General features: G+C 37.9%; 1 protein-coding gene across 1 annotated transcript in view; it reads left to right on the forward strand.

The window, feature by feature from the left end:
- Window positions 1–14,615, forward strand: part of LOC117240149 (U-scoloptoxin(05)-Sm1a) — a 73,335-nt gene extending 58,720 nt beyond the window's left edge. Inside the window, exons 3-4 of the mRNA XM_033506040.1 lie at window positions 9,433–9,490; window positions 14,334–14,615. Coding sequence (XP_033361931.1) covers window positions 9,433–9,490; window positions 14,334–14,461 — 186 coding nt within the window. The 3' untranslated portion in view covers window positions 14,462–14,615. The remainder of the gene's footprint in view (window positions 1–9,432; window positions 9,491–14,333) is intronic.
- The last annotated feature ends 6,322 nt before the right edge of the window (window positions 14,616–20,937 follow it).

Here is a 20,937-nt window from a genome sequence, read left to right on the forward strand (position 1 = left end):
TACTTTTACGAGTAAAAACCCTGCGTTTTTTCTACAAATAGCCCTTTTATACAAATTTCTGTAAATCTGCACAGCCTTGATTTTCAGCGGTCGATAATTTTACCTCGATGAAATTTGTCCATCTCTCACGAACGATCAGATATCTTCGAACGATATCAAGTCGCGGAACCGGTGTTAGGACTATCGACAGGCGTGGACGAATATCGAGCCACCGTAAACTACTGTCAATCAGCGATATCCTGTTATACGTCGTTCGATCGCCGTGATTCGCGATATCCTGGTCGTTCCTTGAACGGTAAAAGGTATTCAACGGGTGACGCATCATCGGTTGGAAATGAAATTCGGTAGAACGATGCGAAGGTAATGATACAATTGCAAATTTCAAAATATTATGTTTAAAATTTAGAGAAAGATTTCTAGAATTTTTGTTGCGAAATAATTATTGCTGGGTTTAAACGGGAAATTTGGTTTATCGATTCGGTTTCGAAAAAATATCTTTTTTTACACGTATCTATTTCATACAATTTTAATCTCCATTTCCCTCGTTTATTCTTATTTGCATTTGCATTAATGCAATCATCTACCCGAAGATTAATCTTAAATTAATCTGAATAACGATTTTTATAAACCTCGTTCCGCATCCAATTTCCATTCTATCAAAGCAAACATCGCCATGCCAGCTAACAGTGTGTCGATGATACGGATAAAAGGCGAGTTCAAGAGGCTGCTGTTATATTAAGCTCTATGCACAGCGCGTTTCCTAAGTGGAACAAATTTCCCCTACTTTTCACATTTTTTACATTGCAATTAATATTAGTGAATCGACTTTTCAGCGAAATTTTTGGTAAATTCTTCTGTAAGCAGACAACACATGGGCAAGAAGCAACGAAGAGCAAGCTGAAGAATTTTCCAACCACCTTTGCAACACATTTACACCACATAATATCAATAACAGCAACCTCAAATGTCATACAGACGAGGATGCGCAAACCATTAGTGCCTCAACTGACAAGCACTATACCATACTTAAAACAACAGCACAAGAAATTAGAAACATAATCGAAAAAACAAAAAACAATAAAGCATCAGGAATCGACCTAATCAATGACAAAATCTTGAAAAACCGTCTGCCAAAAGCGATAAGACAAATCGCAATAATATTTAACGCAATACTAAGAATCCAATACTTCTCTAAACTATGGAAACTAGCACAGATCATAATGTTACCTAAACCAAGTAAAGACCCACACCAAACTGCATCTTACAGTTAACTACTTCCTGTGTTTTCCAAAATACTAGAAAAAATAATATACGACCGCATAAACCGATAATAGAGAAGGAAAAATTAATACCAGATCACCAATTTGGATTCAGAAACAAACAGCCCACTATAGAGCAAATGCACAGGCTCATTAAAGAAATAATACTAACATTAGAAAACAAACAATACTATACAGCCCTCTTTATGGATATAGAGAAAGCATTTAACAAAATAAACCACGAAAGCCTACTACAAACAATCAGGAAACAATTCCCGGAGCAAATATACCAATTAATAAAATCTTAAGCAGCAGAACCTTTGTAATAAAAATCAAGGACACATACTCCGAAGTTAAAGACATCAAGGCAGGGGTTGGTTCCGCAAGGAAGCGTCTTAGGACCAATATTATACACACTATACACGGCCAACATGCCAACAACTACCAATAGCAAAATACTGACATTCGCGGACGACACAGCTGTACTAGTCAGGCAACCCAGAAACAGCAGTCAAATTACTATAAGAACATATCACAAAAATAGAAAAGTGGCTGCAAGATAAACAAATAAAAGCAAACCTCGATAAATGCAACCATATTACATTCACACTGCGAAAACAGATACCACTAAACATCCTACTGAACGGCACGCACATATCACAAACAAGGCAAGTCAAATACCTAGGACTCCATTTAGAAACACAACTCACATGGAACAGCATACTAAATCAATAATAGACAAAATACAGACAACAAGGAGACAAATACATTGGCTAACAAGTCGAAAATCCAAATTAAGCATAGAAAATAAATTAAAAATACACAAAACGATCATAAAACCAATCTGGACGTACGGAATATCACTATGGGGGGCAGCAGTAATGAGCTATATAAGGAAAATAGAGACAATGCAAGCTAAAATTCTTAGAACAATAGTAAACGCCTCATGGTACGTTAAAAACGAGGACATTCGGAAATACCTGGGAATACTAACGGTCAAGGAGGAGATTAGCAGATGTGCAAGAAGGTACAGAGAAAGAATAGCAACGCACCCGAACCGACTTTTTTTTTTGTTTATTTATTAAAATTACAATCAATTCTCGCGTTGAGAATTTTGAAAAAGGTTTCTCTGCCGTGGCGCAGTGACATGGCTAATTATTTATAATAAGTTAATACACTTATTAATTCATTATAAGTAAGTATAATTTATAAATAATAATATTATAAATACGTAAATATTACTTGTTAGAAATATCTAGCTAAATCTAGTGCTTAGGTCTAACCGATAGTGTTTTCTTAGCCTGCGGATCTGGTCCGACGTAACCTATTTAAGTAATTAGGGGGTTTCGATGTCTGTTAACTCTTTTGATATATCTATTACTACATTTTGTTATTTCTTCTTTGACTATGGGTTACTTGAGGTCGCGGTGGATTATTTCGTTGGTGACATACCAAGGTGCATCCATTAAGGATCTTAGTATTTTTGATTGAATTCGTTGAAGGATTTCTATGTTGGAGTTACTCGCTGCTCCCCATAGTTGAATCCCATAGGTCTAGACAGGTTTTAGTATGGTTTTATATAGCATTATTTTGCTCTGAGTGCTTAAGTTAGAGCGACGGCCAATGAGCCAGTAAAATTTTTTAAGTTTAGCCTTGAGTTGCTTCGATTTGTCTATGATATGTTGTTTCCATGTCAATCTCCTGTCCAGAATCCTGTCAAGATATCTGACTGAATCCTTGTTACGAATTGTTATATTGTTAATGGTGACCTGGGGGCAGGTTTGTTTTCGGAGCGTGAATGTTACATGTGTAGATTTTTTTCGTTAATTTTGAAGCCCCATTTGTGAAACCACTTTTCCATAGAGTCGAGACATCGCTGGAGAGTGGAGGATGCAATTATCGGGTCTGCGTGGGATACTAATAGCGCTGTGTCATCAGTAAATGTCGCTATGGTTATCTCTGTTAAAATTGGTAAATCGGCAGTGTAGATGGAGAACAATAGGGAACCAAGGACACTACCTTGGGGTATGCCAGCTTCTATTGGAAATGTTGTGGTTGTGGCGTCTAGGTATTTAAACATGAATTGTCTATTGGCTTGGTAGGACTTTAGGATGAAGTAGTAGGTATGTGGTAGCATTTTCTTTAGTTTGAATAAAAGTCCTTCATGCCATACTTTGTCGAATGCCTGTTGAATGTCTAGGAATTCTGCTGAGCAATATTTTCTCTTTTCGAGGGTTTGGCTGATCATATGGGTTATGCGATGGATTTGCTCTACTGTTGAATGTTGTTTTTGGAAGCCGAATTGGTGATCTGGGAGTATTTTCAAGTCCTCTAGGAGTGGAAGGAGTCGATTCGTGAGCATCTTCTCGAATAGTTTAGACAGGGTAGGTAAAAGACTGATTGGGCGATAGGAGCTAGTTTCGTATATCGGTTTACCGGGTTTAGGGATGACAGTTATCATTGATATTTTCCAGGGCTTCGGATAATATTCAAGACAAAGGATTGCATTGAAAATTGATGTGATGATTGAAATCCCTTTTATGGGAAGTTCCTTGATTGCTTTATTACTTATTTGGTTATGCCCCGATGCTTTTCAGGGATTTAGGCGACGGATTAATTCTGTAACTTCTACAGAAGTGAAAGGTTCAATAGGAGGAGACATTTGGAAGGGAGAGTGCACGTATTCCGCGGCAATATTGGAGGAATGAGGTTTAAATACGTTAGATAGGTGATTAGCAAACAGGTTGACTTTTTCTATAGGGCTACGCGCCCATCCACCTTGCGGACTGCGGATAGGAGGGATTATTTGCGGGGGACGCGTAGGATTCCTGGAAGCCTTCCATAGTGAGTAGTTGGAGTCAGCTGTGGGAGACAGATTAGCGAGATATTTTTGGAAACAGTAATTTTTATAGTTTTTAATGATTTTGGTTAAATTCCTAGTTGCATTATTTAGTTTGCTTTTGTCGTCAGGTGTTCTATGACTCTGCCATATTCTTCTAAGTCTACGTTTTTCTGCGATTTGTTTTCATATGTCATGGGGATATTCATGTTTGCTGATAGAAATCTTAGTAGGTGTGGAGGAGCGGACAGCGTTTGTTATGCCCGTGTTTAAGTATTCCGTGGCTGTTTCGATATCTTCATTTGTTTTTAGTGAAATTGAGGCTGAAGTTGAGTGATTAAAGACTTCTCTAAAGAGCTGCCAGTTGGAGAGTTGGATAAAGCCATTAGGTGGATTCTCGATAATTGTTGACCGACTGTTGCTATAACGGGGGAATGGTCAGAAGAGAGATCCGCCGAGGAATTGATTTGGACATATCTTGGCGAGATATTTTTAGTTATGAAGGAGTCAAGTAAGTCAGATATTTTGTTAGTGTCAGTGGGCCAGTAAGTGGGTTCATATGTGGTGAGGTAGTTGAGTCTGTTGGTGTTTATGCTATTCAAGAAATTTTTGCCCCTTACTTTGGTATGTCTGCTGCCCCATTGGATATGTTTGGCGTTATAGTCTCCTCCAGCTATGAATCGATTACCCAGTGCATGATGGAAATTATCTTGTTTAGAAATAAGTCTTGTTTAGAAATGGAGTGTCTAAGAGGACAGTATACTGCTGAAGTGGTGATTGTACCATGGCAATCTTCTATCGCTACGTTTATATCTTGGAGGTAGTCATTCTGGAACGATGGAAGCTCGTAATGCTTAATGCTGGCTTTGATAATAATTCCGGTATCGCCGTGGCACCCGTCACTAGCTTTCCTCCGACACAGCATCGTTATTTTACTTTACTTATTCTTCATCGTTAGAATAGTCAACATGTCATCATCGGGTTTCTATCCTTAAATCAATCACTTACTTAACTTATACATACGCATCAGTGTAATTATCTTCTTTACAAAGTTGTTGGAATAAACACTAATTTATACCTGTTAATTCAGTGTAAACTCAATTGAACCACCCCTTTTATCGTAACAGAAATCAGGGGATCGATCAGTTCGTGGCGTCGATTATCTAATCGTAACGGGAGTTTACGACTCCCGTTGACGTCTCTCTTCGCGATCGCGTCTCTCCGCGAATGGTCGAATAAACATCTTCAAAGAAGAAAAAGCAGGTATATTTCGTGCCTAATACATGCGTCCATGTATTTCATTGTCCGGTAAGAGAGAATCTATAATAATCTGGGGTATCGAATGCCACGCGGAAAATGCCGCAACAATAACCAGTCATACTCGATAATACGTTTACGTGCATTTGCCAGTGTTGTGTTATGTTATCTATCGGCGCAAACGACAGTCGATATTCGTGGTTGTTTGTAGCTCGTACTCCTGGATTATGCCTCGATCCACGATAGGTACGTACTTACGCACGTGCAAAAGAAACGAAAGGAAAGAAAGAAAGAGCTTGTATCCGTAATTTTAGTTGTAATTTTGGATAGAAAATTTCAGTCTATCGTCATTAAGAAATTCATGTTAGACGGAAAATGTGAGAGTCAAATAAAATTAAGAGCAGAAAAATTTCAAGGTTGAAACGATAAATATAACAAATATGAATACTGTTTATTTTAATTCTTAGACTCGTCCGTTTTTAGGACAATTTGAATAAAAAAGGGAAAATATACTAAAATATTCCCGTGTATATATACATACGTATCAAAGTTTAAATTATTTAAAGTATCTAGAATTCGTCTCCTGCAATGTCTTTTTCACTATTTTCGATGAAAAACGTAAACGATTGAATTTAAAAGTAGGGCTAGTATCGTGTGTATTTTTTTTAAATGAAATCGAATTTTCCAGTACAGAGACTGGAAGAGGATTAACTCGTAATCGGTCGCCTCTGTGGAAAGGAGCACAATGAATTCGGTGAAATTTGAATTTATATTGGAGCCAGACTGGTCTGTGATTGTCTACCGGGCTTACTTACGATTAATTCCGTAATATTCTTGCTTCTCCCGTTCTATTTACCTATACATTATTCATGTCAACGACAGTCGTTGTAAAAATATGACGCAAGTATGAAAGCCCCACATTGGGATTTTCCATTCGCGGTTTTTAGTAGCACATACGTATATTGATAAATTTTATTTTAACTGTGAGAACTGTAGAAAATGTAGGGCGGAAGTTAAGATTGCTACTAATCGTAACTTATTAAGTTATAGTTGCTAATACATGATCAATCATCATTTTTAATCGTATAACGTCGGTAACTGTAACGATTTTATCTTCAGTTAATGACAAGTTTCATGTACACGTACCAATTCCATTAACTTGTACGCCATTAATATATCGAGCGAAATTTGTATCCGTACGGACACGAGCAGCGTGTTGTAATTTAGCCACTAGTAAAACACAAATTTGTTGAAATTTTAATCATACGAACACAACCGAGTTGAAAGTTTCTATCCTCTTCCCGTAAAAATTAAACTCTTCTTTTCTCTCTTCTGCCCCTCTTGTACCGGCGTGAAGCCTTAGCGCGAATTCGTCAAACATCTACGTCTACTTTCCTCGGCAAATCGCTTTTTCGTATATCGGAATTTCTGAATGTCTACTTCTGTACATCTATCTGGATATCGACATTTTTATAGTTTCGGATATGTACCGTTGGTCTGAATTTTGGTTTTATCGTAGACAGTGATAAGAAGAGACAGTGAATAAATCAACCGAGCACTTAAATATCGATTAATTGTTTCTCGATTCTGAAATAACGTAAAAGACGATCCGTGTAGTAAAGTTTGGAAATAGTAAGGCTAATCCGCGCACCGTATTATAATTTCACATAGAAGAAGAGAACCAAGGAAATTACAGCTCGGCTCGAGCGGAATAAGATTCCTAAAACGGAGTCAACGAGAATCGGTCACTTAATCAAAAAATAAAGTAGGTATTTGTTTTGTATCATTGCGAGTCACGGACATCGTCGCGAGTCGCATGAACGTGTAAACTCGATTGATTTTACCGACACGTCCTGTCGTGATGTTAAACGATATTTAACGTCAAATATTGATCTTCGTTCCTCGTTTTTCATCGCGCGTCGTGTACTCGTTACAGTAATAATTCTACGAGAACAGCGGGTAATTGCATGGAGCGTATTCGATATCTTTTAAGCAAAGACGATGAATTTAATGGAATGAAACGGACACTGATCTGTGAAAAGAGATGTACATACTTGAGTTTAGAAAACGGACCTCGCAAAACTCCAACTACCATGACAACTTAACAAATATATATGTCGGGTTTACATTAGAATCAGGGTTAGGGGCGTGAAACGAATCTTCGTTTGGATTACACGTGTCGCTATGCAATAGAGAAGACTTCGACTAATGCAAATACGATTATCATAGAACTGGACAAGTAACCGTGGTAATTAGATACTCGAGAAACTAATGACAATGATCTTAGGTTCAATAACGAATCCGCGGTCGATGGGATGATAGATGAACGTGCTCACAAAATCTAAGTCGGACGCGTAATATTCACTGGTCGTAAGGGGTTACTCTTTTTGTCGATGAGATCGCGAGAGAGAATGAATTTCCCGTCCCGATGATGCCACAGAGGAAAACTATATGGGGTGTGTCTGAGGACCCGAGATCATCGGATTCGTCGAGGATAGCCTTCGTTCAGAAGGTGAGGGAATTTGACGTTGCTGCTAATTGGTCAATCTCCATATCGGTGGTTAGAAAAAGATGCCAGCCGCCCTCGAAGGAAAGTGGCTAGTGGGAGACGCCGTTCGTTGAAAAATAGGTCTCTCCTATTTTCCCGTAGCTGGGACAAAGACTGTTTGTTTGAAGGACTTTAGTCAACTAAATCATAAGATCTAGCCAAGGACACCGGAGCCGTCCCTCTGGAACTTCGGGAAAATCCGTAAAATTGTAATTAAAGTTTACAGTCGTAATTAAACAATTTGCCGTCATCCTGCCCAATTGTACTTGTTTGCGATTTGTGATAATAAACTTGGGCTCAAGGCGACCATCAGTCGCCGAACGTAGCTGTAGTCAACGGGGCGGGCGCTTCGCCTAACAAAGGTGTGGAATTATAGTATGACCCTCATTAAAAGAAATACCAATAGAGGTACTTGACAGTAAAATATTCCAAAAACATTCCAACGGTTCCTTCGGACAATGAATACCCGATGTTGAGGCACGTACACAGCACAAGTCCAGTTAGCCCGAGAACCCGCTATAAAACCTGGGTTTTTCCGGCAATTAAGATTTTCCAAACGGACAGACGGTCTTTGCCCCAAACTGGCCAATTGACAGCGACGTCAATCTCCCTTACTTTCAGAACGAGGGTTAACCTCGACGAATCCGATGATCTCGTGTCCTTAGACACACCCCATCATAGTTTTCCTCTGTGGCATCATTGGGACGAAAATTCATTCTTTCTTGAGATCCCACCGACGAAGGGAGCAGCGCCTGACGATCAGTTTGAGTTAAAGCAAGTATACCTTTCATCCCGTTGACCGTGGATTCGTCATCGAACCTAAGACCAACGTCACTAACATCGCAAGTGCCCAACCACCGTTGTTGATTGTCGAATCGGTAGTGTCCATACTCGTAGTATCAGGCCGTATCTTCGTTATCACACAACGATGGCCAACTCCAAGGGAGGCCTATCAAACGCCCACAATCCTGTTCCTGACTCTTCTCCGACATACACATATCGGGAAAAATTGTTCCTAACCTAACAATTTGCCCAACCACGATACCGAATAATCAACATATTCTTTATCAACACTTTCCACGTGAAAGCAAGATAGAAATTTCATAGCATGATTTATGATCGCTCTAACACACATCTCTCGTGTTGATCAGTCGTTTAGATGTCTCTTGATTATTTTTCCAATATACGATTACATACACATACACATATACATATACATACAGCGCTGTGCAAAAGGCTCGATCCGTTTTTATCGATTTTGTTAATCGAAATATGACTAGACAAATTATTTTAATCCTTTACGCTTTTAAAACTTTTACAATACGATCATCTAGTACAGTGCCATAAACAATTTTTATACCGTCAATCGCTATCGACTTCTCTATCGTTTTCAACCGACAATGAGTAACTATTATCATCATTCTTATCTATTTTCTAAAAAAAAAAAAAAAAAGAAAAAACATTGCTTCGCAACAAAGCTTGAACTGTATAAAAGTAATTAATCGAGTAATTTGTCCTATTTCTTTCAGAAATATGTCAGCGAGGGCTCAACTGTTCGAGACTGCGTGCCAGTGTGCACAGAGAAGGGTGAGTTGCATCCCCGTTACTAGTTTATCGCGATCTATTACTGCGATCCAATCGTAAGAAGAAAAGTCTTAGCTTTAACTTTAACACTAGAATCATCAATCTTTAACTCATACGTACGTACTGCATGTTAGTCTATATTCCTAAGGATTATATGCTCGTTATTCAAGAATTATTATCTCCTTTGAAATCTTAGATTAGAATGAACAGGACGTATAGCATCTTACAGGGTAAATAAATGAAAAGTCCATAAATTTAACGTCGCACTAAAAATTTTACGTTTGTGATAATAACATTACATTTTTTTCATTTATATCCGTTTACCGAGTTTCCCAACTGTGTTAATCAATTTCTTTAGTCCAACCAATTCTAACATTCGTGTTACCAATCTTTCCATTCTACTTACATCCATTATGTGATTTGTGCGTTGTCATTCGTTATCGAGGCAAGGAGAGACGAAAGTAGAAAATTTGAAAATCCCGCTGCTTATCAAAATTGCTACAAATTCACGTAATTTCTCTTATCGTAAAGATATATCGTAAAGAATCGTTGGGAAATCGAACAAAAGTCGACTTCATTTTTCTTTTTCTTTCCTTTTTTTTTGTGGATGCATGCATTTATTTATCGTTTAAAAGTCAAGATTTAAGAACGTTTAATTACTTTTCTTCGCATTTTAGAAAGAGACCAACATATCTTTAACTCATTGACACCGAGATATATCTGGCTATCCGGCACATTTCTAGTGGACAAATCACGTTGTCTGCAGACAGTCGCGATACGTCTTTTGTCGACTGTCGGCGGACGATATATTGTAATATCGTAAAAGAGTTTGATTAGAAGTCGGTTGAAAATAGAAAAAACCGTGTACGTCGTCCTTCTGTGGTTTGTCTACATTTAAGAACGCCTATGTGACTAAAGTCTTGCGGAGATATGAAAAAACCAATGAACAACGCTAGAACAGAAGGACAGTTTCGGGTTCAAGGAGGGATGACCGAGAGGTCAGAGTGTGCTAGTCGAAAAGTGAGTGTGTGGCGAGAGTTAGAGTTGATCGAGACATGGAAGAGTAGAATTGAGAGAACTAATCGAGTCGAGAGAGAGAGAGAGAGAGAGATTCGTCGTGACGAGAGTTACCAAATAACTGTGAAGTTATTTGAGATAGATACGAGTATCGCATTTAGTTTCAGTTAAACAAACATCGTTTTCTGTTCAATTAATACCTGTATATTCAATTCATTATTAATAAATTGTAAATAATCGGGAAAAAATTTATATCTTAATTTCCACGATACTACAATATGCAGACAGTCGACAGTGTAGACGAGGCTGAATCAACAAACGTATACGAGAAATAGATAGATTAATCGATTTAGTGGCCTTTCCGTCAAGAATTTATCTGTTACGACCGTTCGCGGAGAGACGCGGTCGCGAGGAAAACGCGTCAGCGAGAGGCGTAAATTTTCGCTACGATTCGGTTAATCGACGCCGCGAATTAGTCGTTCCCCTGTTTCGGTTAAGATAACAGAGATGGTTAAATGATTGTTTACTCGGAGTACTAATTTTTTGTACTCGTCTGCTATTTCAAGGCCGCGCTCGGTCTCTTCCTCATCTATGCTTACAATCTCGTTTTGAATGACGCGGAGTTCCGTCTCATAGATTTCCAGACGATTTTTGATTTGGATCAACTCGGCCTCTTGCGGACAGCCGGCTTGTTCGATTACGTCCAGTTTTTTTGATAAGCGTGTAAAGTGGCCGGTATATTGGCCCCGGCGTCGACGCAAGGCGGCAAGTTCGTTTCCGGTTGCCATTATTTGTTATATAATTGAGAATGAAGTGGTTATAACTTACTTCTGTTGACGATTGTCCAGTTGCGGCAGGAAGTTGCGTGGTTGCGTTTCAACCACCGAATTATGCCTCTTCAAGGGTGGCGGCCCTTAACGTTACTGACCTCGCTGGGGTGGTAACGCTTCCGCTGCTGGTTATGTTGGATTCACGTGGCACTGTATGATAGTGGGTGTCACTGGTATGCACTTTTCACTTGACGCGTGATACGGCTTTGAGGATCGAATGATTCGACCGGTTACGTGTCCACACTTTTCACTTGTCACTGAATCCGGCTCGAAGGACCAAATGTTACGACCGTTCGCGGAGAGACGCGGTCGCTAGGAAAACGCGTCAGCGAGAGGCGTAAATTCTCGCTACGATTCGGTTAATCGACGCAGCGAAATAGTCGTTCTCCTGTTTCTGTTAAGATAACAGAGGTGGTTAAATGAATGTAACACAGCATAGTAAGTTATATATCACTGTTTATTCTAACAACTTCTAAAGAAGACAGTTACGCTAGTGCGTATGTACGAGATGAGTGAGTGACTGATCTATGGGTGTGTATACCCGGTCAAAGGATGTTGACTGTTCGAAGGATGTAAAATCAGTACTGTTCGGAGACGATGCTGTGGCGGAGGAAAGCTAAGGATGGGTGTGTCTAGCGCACGGGACCATCGGATTTGTTGGTAACGATTTTGGCTAAGAGAGTGAGGGAAATAGGCTTCGTTGTTAATTGGTTAAACGAAGGTTGGTGGACTAGGAAGGGTCTTAGCCGCCCTCGAGAGAAAGTGGTTAGTGGGAGGAAAGTTGCATCATACATGAGAAAAACTAACTTTCCCTTGTCAAGCCGTAGTAGACAAAGGTCTTTAGAAATGCTTCGGAAACAGACGTTTGTTCGGTTCGAAAGACCTCGACTAGGAAATTCCTGAGATTTATGGGAGGTACTTGAGACTATTGAGGGTACGCAGTGAATATCCGAAGACATCTGGTTGCCATCTTGCCCGCGGTGTGTTGCCTGGTCTAGGAAAAGTGTTACGCGACGTAACACTATCGTTAAAAAGCTTTCCAGCAACGAAAATGACTCCCTGGGGGTTCGCGAACGCGTCGCAACATTTTCATTCTCTGTTATCATTATTATTATTATTATTCCACGATATAGCAACGACGCGACGTACTTTCAACATTTTAAACCCGAATCATTGTATCGTATCATATCGAAGCTCTAATAATTTTCAATCTTGAGAGATTATCATTTATCGCAACAATGATGTCGCATAGAATAAAAGAAAATGTTCTAACGTGGACACATAAGTAATCGATAAACGAACTTCAAACGAGTCTTAATCAGAATTCAAATCGATCGATCGCATCATTGAAAAAAAGCAATGGAAAGGAATAAGAATTAAGAGTCAGACAACTGGAGCAATGGTCTCGAAAAGCATGGAATCGGCTATCGATGGGGTAAGTGACCTTCACCCGTCAATATCCCAATAAAATAGAGTGTCGAATGTCTGCCAGGAAAAAGTTGAGGAGCTTTGGAAATCTTGAACGAACGAGAGAAAAAGAGAAGCAAGTCGTTAGAAAAAATTCGAGTAACGCGATCGAGTGTAGATGAGATGCTTTCAAATTGAAAATCCGGCCTGCACTTTTGTAAACTTGTAATCGGCCAGTGCGTTAAAATAGTCAAAATGTTAAAACGGAGCGTTCGCGTCGATGCACTCAACCCTCTCGGAAATTCTGTTTCACCAGATCCTCTGGCCTACCTCTGTGACAACTTTGCTGTCTGGTTGCTTCAAATACATAGTTTAGTTTCACCTCTTTCGCTACAATCTGTTTTATCCTGTACGTGTATTTTCGACTTTTATCTTAGTTTTTATTTGCAAGTTGGCAGGGGTTTAGTTGCGAAACAACTTTTCCGAATAGCCTCTCGTATAATGCCGCGACCCCTCTTCATCCTTCTCATTCATCTACCTTTCACGGAAGAATTTTGACAAATTTTTACGCCACTTTTACTACACTAAATGTCGCCGTCGATTTATATTCTTGTTTACCAGCTGTGCTGGCGAAACGGCTGCCAGAAACAGTTCTCCCATACTCAGAACGGAAAACAAGGAATTCCTCGAATAGACAGAAAAACGCCATTTCAGACTTTCAATACGCTTTTCTTTTTCCTCTTCCTATCTTTTATTTCCGTCTATCTCCCGCCCTTTTTCTTTTTTCTTTTCTTTTCCTTTCTTTCCTCTATAAATTGATATTCGTTGAGCTTTTCTCCACGATTCGATTGGAGTAAACGTTAAACGGAAATCCTTTCGTCGATGAACCTTCCTTCTTAACGAGGTCTTTTACCCCTCTTTTGTTTCAATAACTTTTCTCGTCCCTCCGGCCTACTTTTAACATTTGCCTTACTTTTCAATGGCGGAAAGGGGGAGAAAGGTTCTTTCATATTAGAAGAAATTGCCTTATTTTCTGACGATGCGTGAACGCTTTCATTCACGAAACCGCTTCTTCTATTTCTTCCGTTACTGTACGCGCCTTTTACGATGGTTCGTGTTTCTGCTTTTTCGAATTTCATTCAAAGGGGGAGGATTATTCGAACAATAATAAAAGCAGTGACTTTATTTAACAACGAACTATATTTAATTGGACTAGTCCAACAACTGATTTTATATTGGTTAATATCATGGTTAATGATATAAATTATATTGTGCTGACAATAAATATATTAATAATATCATTGTTCACCCCTCCCCCTCAAATGATAGCTTTTCATATTCTGGAACGTTCTTATTCGTATTAGAACAAAGGAAATTTAGCCTAATTCTTGTAGCAAGCGTTGAAATAATTTCGTCTGAAATTCTCAAAAAAATATAGTCTAAAATTTTGAATCTAAAATCCGTGTGGTGTCCAATATTGCAAGATTCGATCATCGGACAAAACAAACTAATTCCTCGATACTAATTATTATGAAGCTCGATCGCGTAATAATTCTTGGAAATGAAATAAAGAATAAATCGTACTGTTTCAGAGGCCTGGAGCACGAGGACGTACTGTTGTCAGGAAGACGGTTGCAACTCAGCTCCATCGTTCGTATCTAGCAGCTGCTTGACGATGCTTGCGATCACGATGGCAGCCTTTCTGATGCTTCGTGGCTAATACGTCGTTTCCGGCGACCAAGAGACCGCGAATGGAAGCAACGGGATCCCTGTAACGCGAGAATCACCGCGCTAACCGATTATCGTCGATTATTGTCCTGGCCCTCTTGCTGACTGGACGCTGACCAATCGATAGTCGTCGCCGATCGATCGGCCCAAACCCTATCGCGTTCCTACCCTAATCGGTTTTTCTTATCGCCGTTTCTTGTTTCGACTTTGACTTTCAACGCTGATTTTGATTCTGCACGTTGGATAATTTCCTATAATCACCCCTCGCGAATGCAAAATATTTTCTGCTTCTTAATAGCAACGACTTATTTCTCCTTCTTGTTCTTCTTCTTCTATGAATTGATTTTAGTCACGAGATTGGAACAATGATAACCATTTAGGATAATATCGTTAAACGAATGGAAAATCTTTCATGACTTTCATTCTCGTCCATTTTCTCTTCTTTTCTCCCGGAGCAATTTATCTTTTCATTGTTGAAAGAAATATCTATCGGAGAACTGTATTTGCTAATGAACATGGTTTTACTAGTATAATACTCGGTTCGAACAAATTCATGTACAGATAACAACAAAATATAAACAACCACATTCCTTGTGGTTGAAAGTAATTCAAATATAAGTAGGAACATGATTCTCTTCCTTTCAATTTTTCAGTCTTTGTTTTCTAGAACCATTCGCGAACGATATTATTCAGCTTAAATTTATTATATTAGCCATTTAAAATACTTTTATTTTGTTCTACAAATAAGGCTAATTGCGAAAAAATTCAATTTTCTTTCTTCTCCTAGGAACTCTTACGCGGGTACTCTTCTCCCCGGCCGAAACATTTCCGACATATTCCCAATCTAAATGCATATTTTTATATAAATTAAACGTATATTCTAAGTTTTCAAATATTTAGCATCGTAATTATTATAATCGCCGGCGTATATGTTGCCTAGTAAATTATTTTATATAATAATTCTGTTGACGCAATTATTATGTCCTTGCGAAACGAATCGAATATTCATTACCATTGCATCTACACTCTTAGAAGAGGAGCATCATACCGAACTTGTAGTTACCCTATATACTGTTCCATAAATTCTCAACTATCGGTATACTCGAATAAAAATTGACGACAAAGCAGGTTGCTAAGATACTCCTTATAAGACAGAAAGTACTAATTTTAAGCGTTCTTACATTTATTTCATCCTCTGAGGAGACAAAGTTAAATTTTAGTAGCAACAAAGAAGAAACTCGGTCTTACCGGTGAATTTCCATCGATCAAACCGAATTTACATTATTTCACTTTAGAGGAAAGGTGTAAATTCGGCTTCGGATGTTCTTCCTCTTACGCTGTTGCTCGCCTCCAACATCTTCGCTACTGATCCTTCCATTCGATTTATTCCAAAACTTTCCATTCCATCACTCTGTTTCCTTGACTTCCCGTTCGCGGTTGCGTCCCGTCGCCATTATGAGCGTTGGATTTCTTCAGTCAGGCGTCCGCTCAAACTCGAGTTAAACCAATGAAACTCATTCTTCGAGATTTTGAACGTGTACTTCGATATCTTATTCGTATTATGTACTCGTTTTGAACATTTTTTAGTATCGTGGAATAATTTTTCAACTTCTTAACTGATCAAACTAAGTTAATTCACTATTTAGATTCACGATTCACAATTAAATATAATTTTTGTATTTATAGAATATTTATTATTTAATCAACTAACCGTTATAGGTTTCATTTGGGGATTAAACAAGCTATATCGCATAGAAGACTTTTATTTTCGAAATAAACGATATTCAAAAACATATCGATCGAATCTACCGAAAATATAGATCTAAACCTGTTGATAAATCTAGAGCAAAGAATGAACCTAAATCTATAAAAAATAACCTGAAAATATTGGAAATGTTTTTATATACAGGTATATGTAGGTATGTATGTACGTACATATGTATGTATAAATACATACACACATAAAATAATACAATAATCTTAAAAAAGAAGTTATTTATCACTACCACATTGATATATCGTTTCATTTTTGTTAAACATGAAAAACAAACATAAATTATACCACGTTTATACTTGCATCGGATAAAGCCGCCTTATTAAATTAAATGTTTACATTGTATTTGATTTATCTAAACTCTGCAGATATTCTAATTTATAATTATTCATCGTTCAATTTTTTACTTCGACTTCAGTAGTTTTTCTTTTTCATCTTATGTCGATTGGGAGGCTCGAAGAGTACGGTAGATTTCTCTGTCGAAAGTGAATTTTACTTGGCATTCTGTATTTAACAAGAACGATGATCTTTTTTTCATTTTCAATGAAAAATTACTCCCTCCCCGTATTCTTTGTTCGCCGCGAAACCTTACTTCTCCGCTTCCCGCCTTAAAAGACTTTTCCTTTGGTTCTCGATAATCGATTTTCGATTTCTTCATTCCCTCAGAATCCTGCTCATTTTACAATCGGTTTTCCATTTGGCTCCTCAACTTCTTCCATTTACCAAGCTTATTCTTCCACATTTTCCTTCGTAACGCCTGCTTTTTTGTTTCTTCGCTGAACCTTTCCCGATACTCGAAATATGTTCTTCGAGTCGCTCCTTCCAATCTTCCACGACGTTCGTCCGATCCTTTTTCTCAACGAGACAATTCAATAAATAAAATAAAGCAAAATGGAAGGGAGACAAAAATATAAAATAAAGCACAAACAAAAGAAATATTAAGCCAAATATAACCGCGACGACTATCGATTCCAGTCGAGCAAGGATGGTCACCGTGATCTCGAGGCAAAATATGTCGGACCACAAGAAACTCGTGCTCGTGATCTCGATGACGAATGAGCGCCAAACGTGAAATCGGAAACAAAAAAGAACACAGCGCGAAGATAAAGGGATTCCCAAACTGGCTGGATCGTTCGTGGTCGATCCATCTTTCTATAGATCGTAAGATTTCAGAACGAAAAAAGATGGAGGATTTGCGGGTAAACAACGCGATGAAAGTTGAAGGAGAAGAAAGATAGGAACCGCGGAAGAAAAAAGATTGAACCCGCGTGAATATACATACAATGTATATTATGTAACCTACATACAGACAACAGTTTAACGAGGAACAGTGAGGATAATAATGATAACGTTATTACTATGGATTATTATTACTATTATTATTATTGATTTATTATTATCGTGAATTATTATTACTATATTGCTACTAATTACTATTAATCACTACTATTACGATTAACTATTACCATTACTAAAGATTAACGACACTAAACAGGAAGCATCACACCGATTATACATAAACTGAATTATGCATATATGTATGTATGTGTGTGTGTGTGTGTGTGTGTGTATATATATATATATATACACACACACACACATATATACATAGTAGAGATAAAGACCGATAGACGGCGAAATTGAGTGGAAAGTTTGTCGATTATTACTACTACCGTATTGTAACTTGTAACCGCTTTGAAGTAGCCTTAATAATACTAATTAACGAACGCACGCGTGAGATATTAAAACAAACTGCGTGTACGTTATTGGTTGGCGTGAGGGGACAGCGCATTGCCCCGTTTCAATTCTCTCTACATTATATCTTTCTTTCTTTCATTCTTCTTCTTCTTTTCCCTTCTTGCTAAATCAAATCTACCAGGAAATCACCCTGTGGAATCTCGTGAGATTTAAATTTAAGGAATAGCTTCTCAATCAACAGTTTCAATTTTTTCACAATTTCACTATTTCCACACTGCTCACAAGGTCTGTCAATTAACAGATCATTCGTCTAACGATGAATCGATTATCAAGAGTAGAGATTTACGAGAGTAGCGATTGTCGCACGAGGTAGTTTCCGGTTCCATTCTATCACCGAAGCACCGGATTACATGTCCAATGCTCTTTCTCTCTCTGTCTCTGTCTCTCTCTCTCTCTCTCTAGGCTTTACAAATTTAAATCAAATTAAAAAAAGCATAAATTTTCCTTTTCTACCAAGTTCTTTAATTTTTTTTTTTATTAAATGGTAAACCGTCGTGCTCGCGATTTTTTTAATAATTTTACAAATTAAGTAAGAAACAAAGTGCCACTTATTTTCAATTGTCATCATTTTTAAAACACGGAATTCGGTCACATGATCGAGATCGAAACGAGCGCATCCGCTCTCTTCTCTCCGCTGACCAGCGTCTGAAAATTCCTAAACAGTATGAACGTAGTACTATTCATAGTAGTACTATTAGTCGGTAAGAGTAAGCCAAGCGAGTCACAAAACTGTAGAGGAAACGGTAATCTATCAGTTTCGCGAACGAGTGCAAAGAAAAACTAAAAAATCTAAAAAAAAGATCACGAACGTAGCGCGTCAGAAATTTACTAGCGATTACATATCTGTTCTTGTGAAATTAGGCCAAGAGACGATTTATATAAAGTGAGACTTAGCTCGAGTCTAGCGTAAACGATACTTAACGCTTAATCAGTTTCCCGTCATGGATGTCGACCGATCGATTAACGTTGTTGTTATTGTTGGGCGAATGTTTCGAGGTAGATATAGTAACGTGAGACTATGAAGCGTAAAGTAAATATTTAAATTATTCGATTTCTTTAGGAAGATAACGCAAGTAAGCCGATTTATCTAGTCGCGGGTTTTTGATGAAACGTTATTTCATTCACGATGAAAAAGTTAGATTAAGTTTGGGTTAGGTACTGCCATTATGCACTGCAATGGAAATTTGTGAATTTGAATAGATAATGGATATAACGGAGAAATAGTATAACATGTACACGACAAAAAGAATTAAAGGTGGAAAAGTTAGCGCAGAATGGAATGGAATTTGAAATAAAAATTTCTCGTCTGGCGAGATCCGACGTAAAAATATATCAAGGCGCATCAAGGAAAGTACATGCATATACGATGATGAAAATTGTTTTAATATTCAGTGGTATCAGTATTGGAAATTTGTCAAGTCACGGTATCATGCGATATGGTACAAATATTAGAAATTTGTCAAACGTTGTCACGTTGCAATATTCGTCATTCTTCCGATATTCACACCATATCCTTCTGCGCAACTATTCTTATATATAGTTAATTATATACAGGCGTGTATATAATTAATATTCTGGTACTTACAATTAGTATAACGAAAGACACGATCACGAATTGAACTTAACAACGACACAACACGAACCACTCGTTGAAGCTTCCAATGTTTAAATCCGATAGCAATAAGGCGCTTCAGGCTTGAATTACGAAAAGCTACACGAGTTATCGATTTGATAATTAATTAAGAAAGATGTTTCGTCAGAGATGCAGGAGAAATCGAGTACGAATATCCTAATTCTATGATATTTTGAAGTAAAGAAAGAATGTTCGCATTACGGGCACAATCGTCGTGGATTGCCAGTTCAAGTATCGCTTACACTTTATCCATGTATTTTTATAACGCAAAGTGGTGTACGCGTAGATTCACGATCGTTGTGGCTCAAACCTCCATCTTCCACGCAGACATATGATACACGCGTGCATGATGATTGAACTTAACCCTTTCATAGGCGGCGAAAATAGTTGAAAATAAATTTCCCTCTTCCTCTATGCTGCTAAATCAAACGCGTAAACAATCGTAGAAAACGGAAAATCAAATTTTAGTATAAATATGAATTTAATAAAATATATTCGGCACAGCTGATGATATTTACCGCCATATTATTTACCACTCTTGTTTCTAAGGGATGGTACAAAGGAAAGAGATAAATTGGTTTTACCGAACTAATCGCACGTTTTATTTAATATGGTTTATGTCGAAAATATCGTATTAAAATTGTGATTGTACACGTGTGATAATTAATAAGCATCTACTACCCTTATTCGTAAGCAATGGTAGAAAGAAAGAGAGATAAATTAATGAAAACAAACATAGAATATATTTTATTGAATACGATGCTTTGTACTGAAATTGTTGCTTTCTTACAAAAATTAGTAGCGTCGAAGAAAATTTTGTGCCCACGAAAGGGTTAAGAGAAATCAAAAGTAGTAAAAAAAAACATAGATTTTTAATGATCTCTACCTCGAATCATTTCGTATTGTTATACGTATACAATAGAGAAAGGATTGTGAGAAGGAAAGGACGAAATGACTCATTGAAGAAGAGAAGAGAGAACGAGATCAATGAAATGCTTTCGAACAATAAATTAACGAGTTGCAACGCCATATCACGATAATTCTAGACGACTTCTTTAGCGTGTAAGATTTTACTATATCCAACGAGGGAGTCGTTATCTGTAACGATAATAAATCTAACATCGTTCCAAGCTCTTAATAAGTTGGCAAAGGTCAACGAGTAGACGAGAATAAAGAACGGAGTAAACGAGAAATTAGAAAAAAGACAAGCTTGCGCCTGAAATCGAAGAAACGCGTGTCGCGCAAACGAAGACCGACGTGCGCACGTGGACACATGATTTTCGCGAGAAAAAGTTGTTTGTGG

Source organism: Bombus vosnesenskii, unplaced genomic scaffold (genome assembly GCF_011952255.1).
Source record: "Bombus vosnesenskii isolate JDL3184/JDL3185 unplaced genomic scaffold, Bvos_JDL3184-5_v1.1 scf7180000014579, whole genome shotgun sequence".
NCBI lineage: Eukaryota > Metazoa > Arthropoda > Insecta > Hymenoptera > Apidae > Bombus > Bombus vosnesenskii.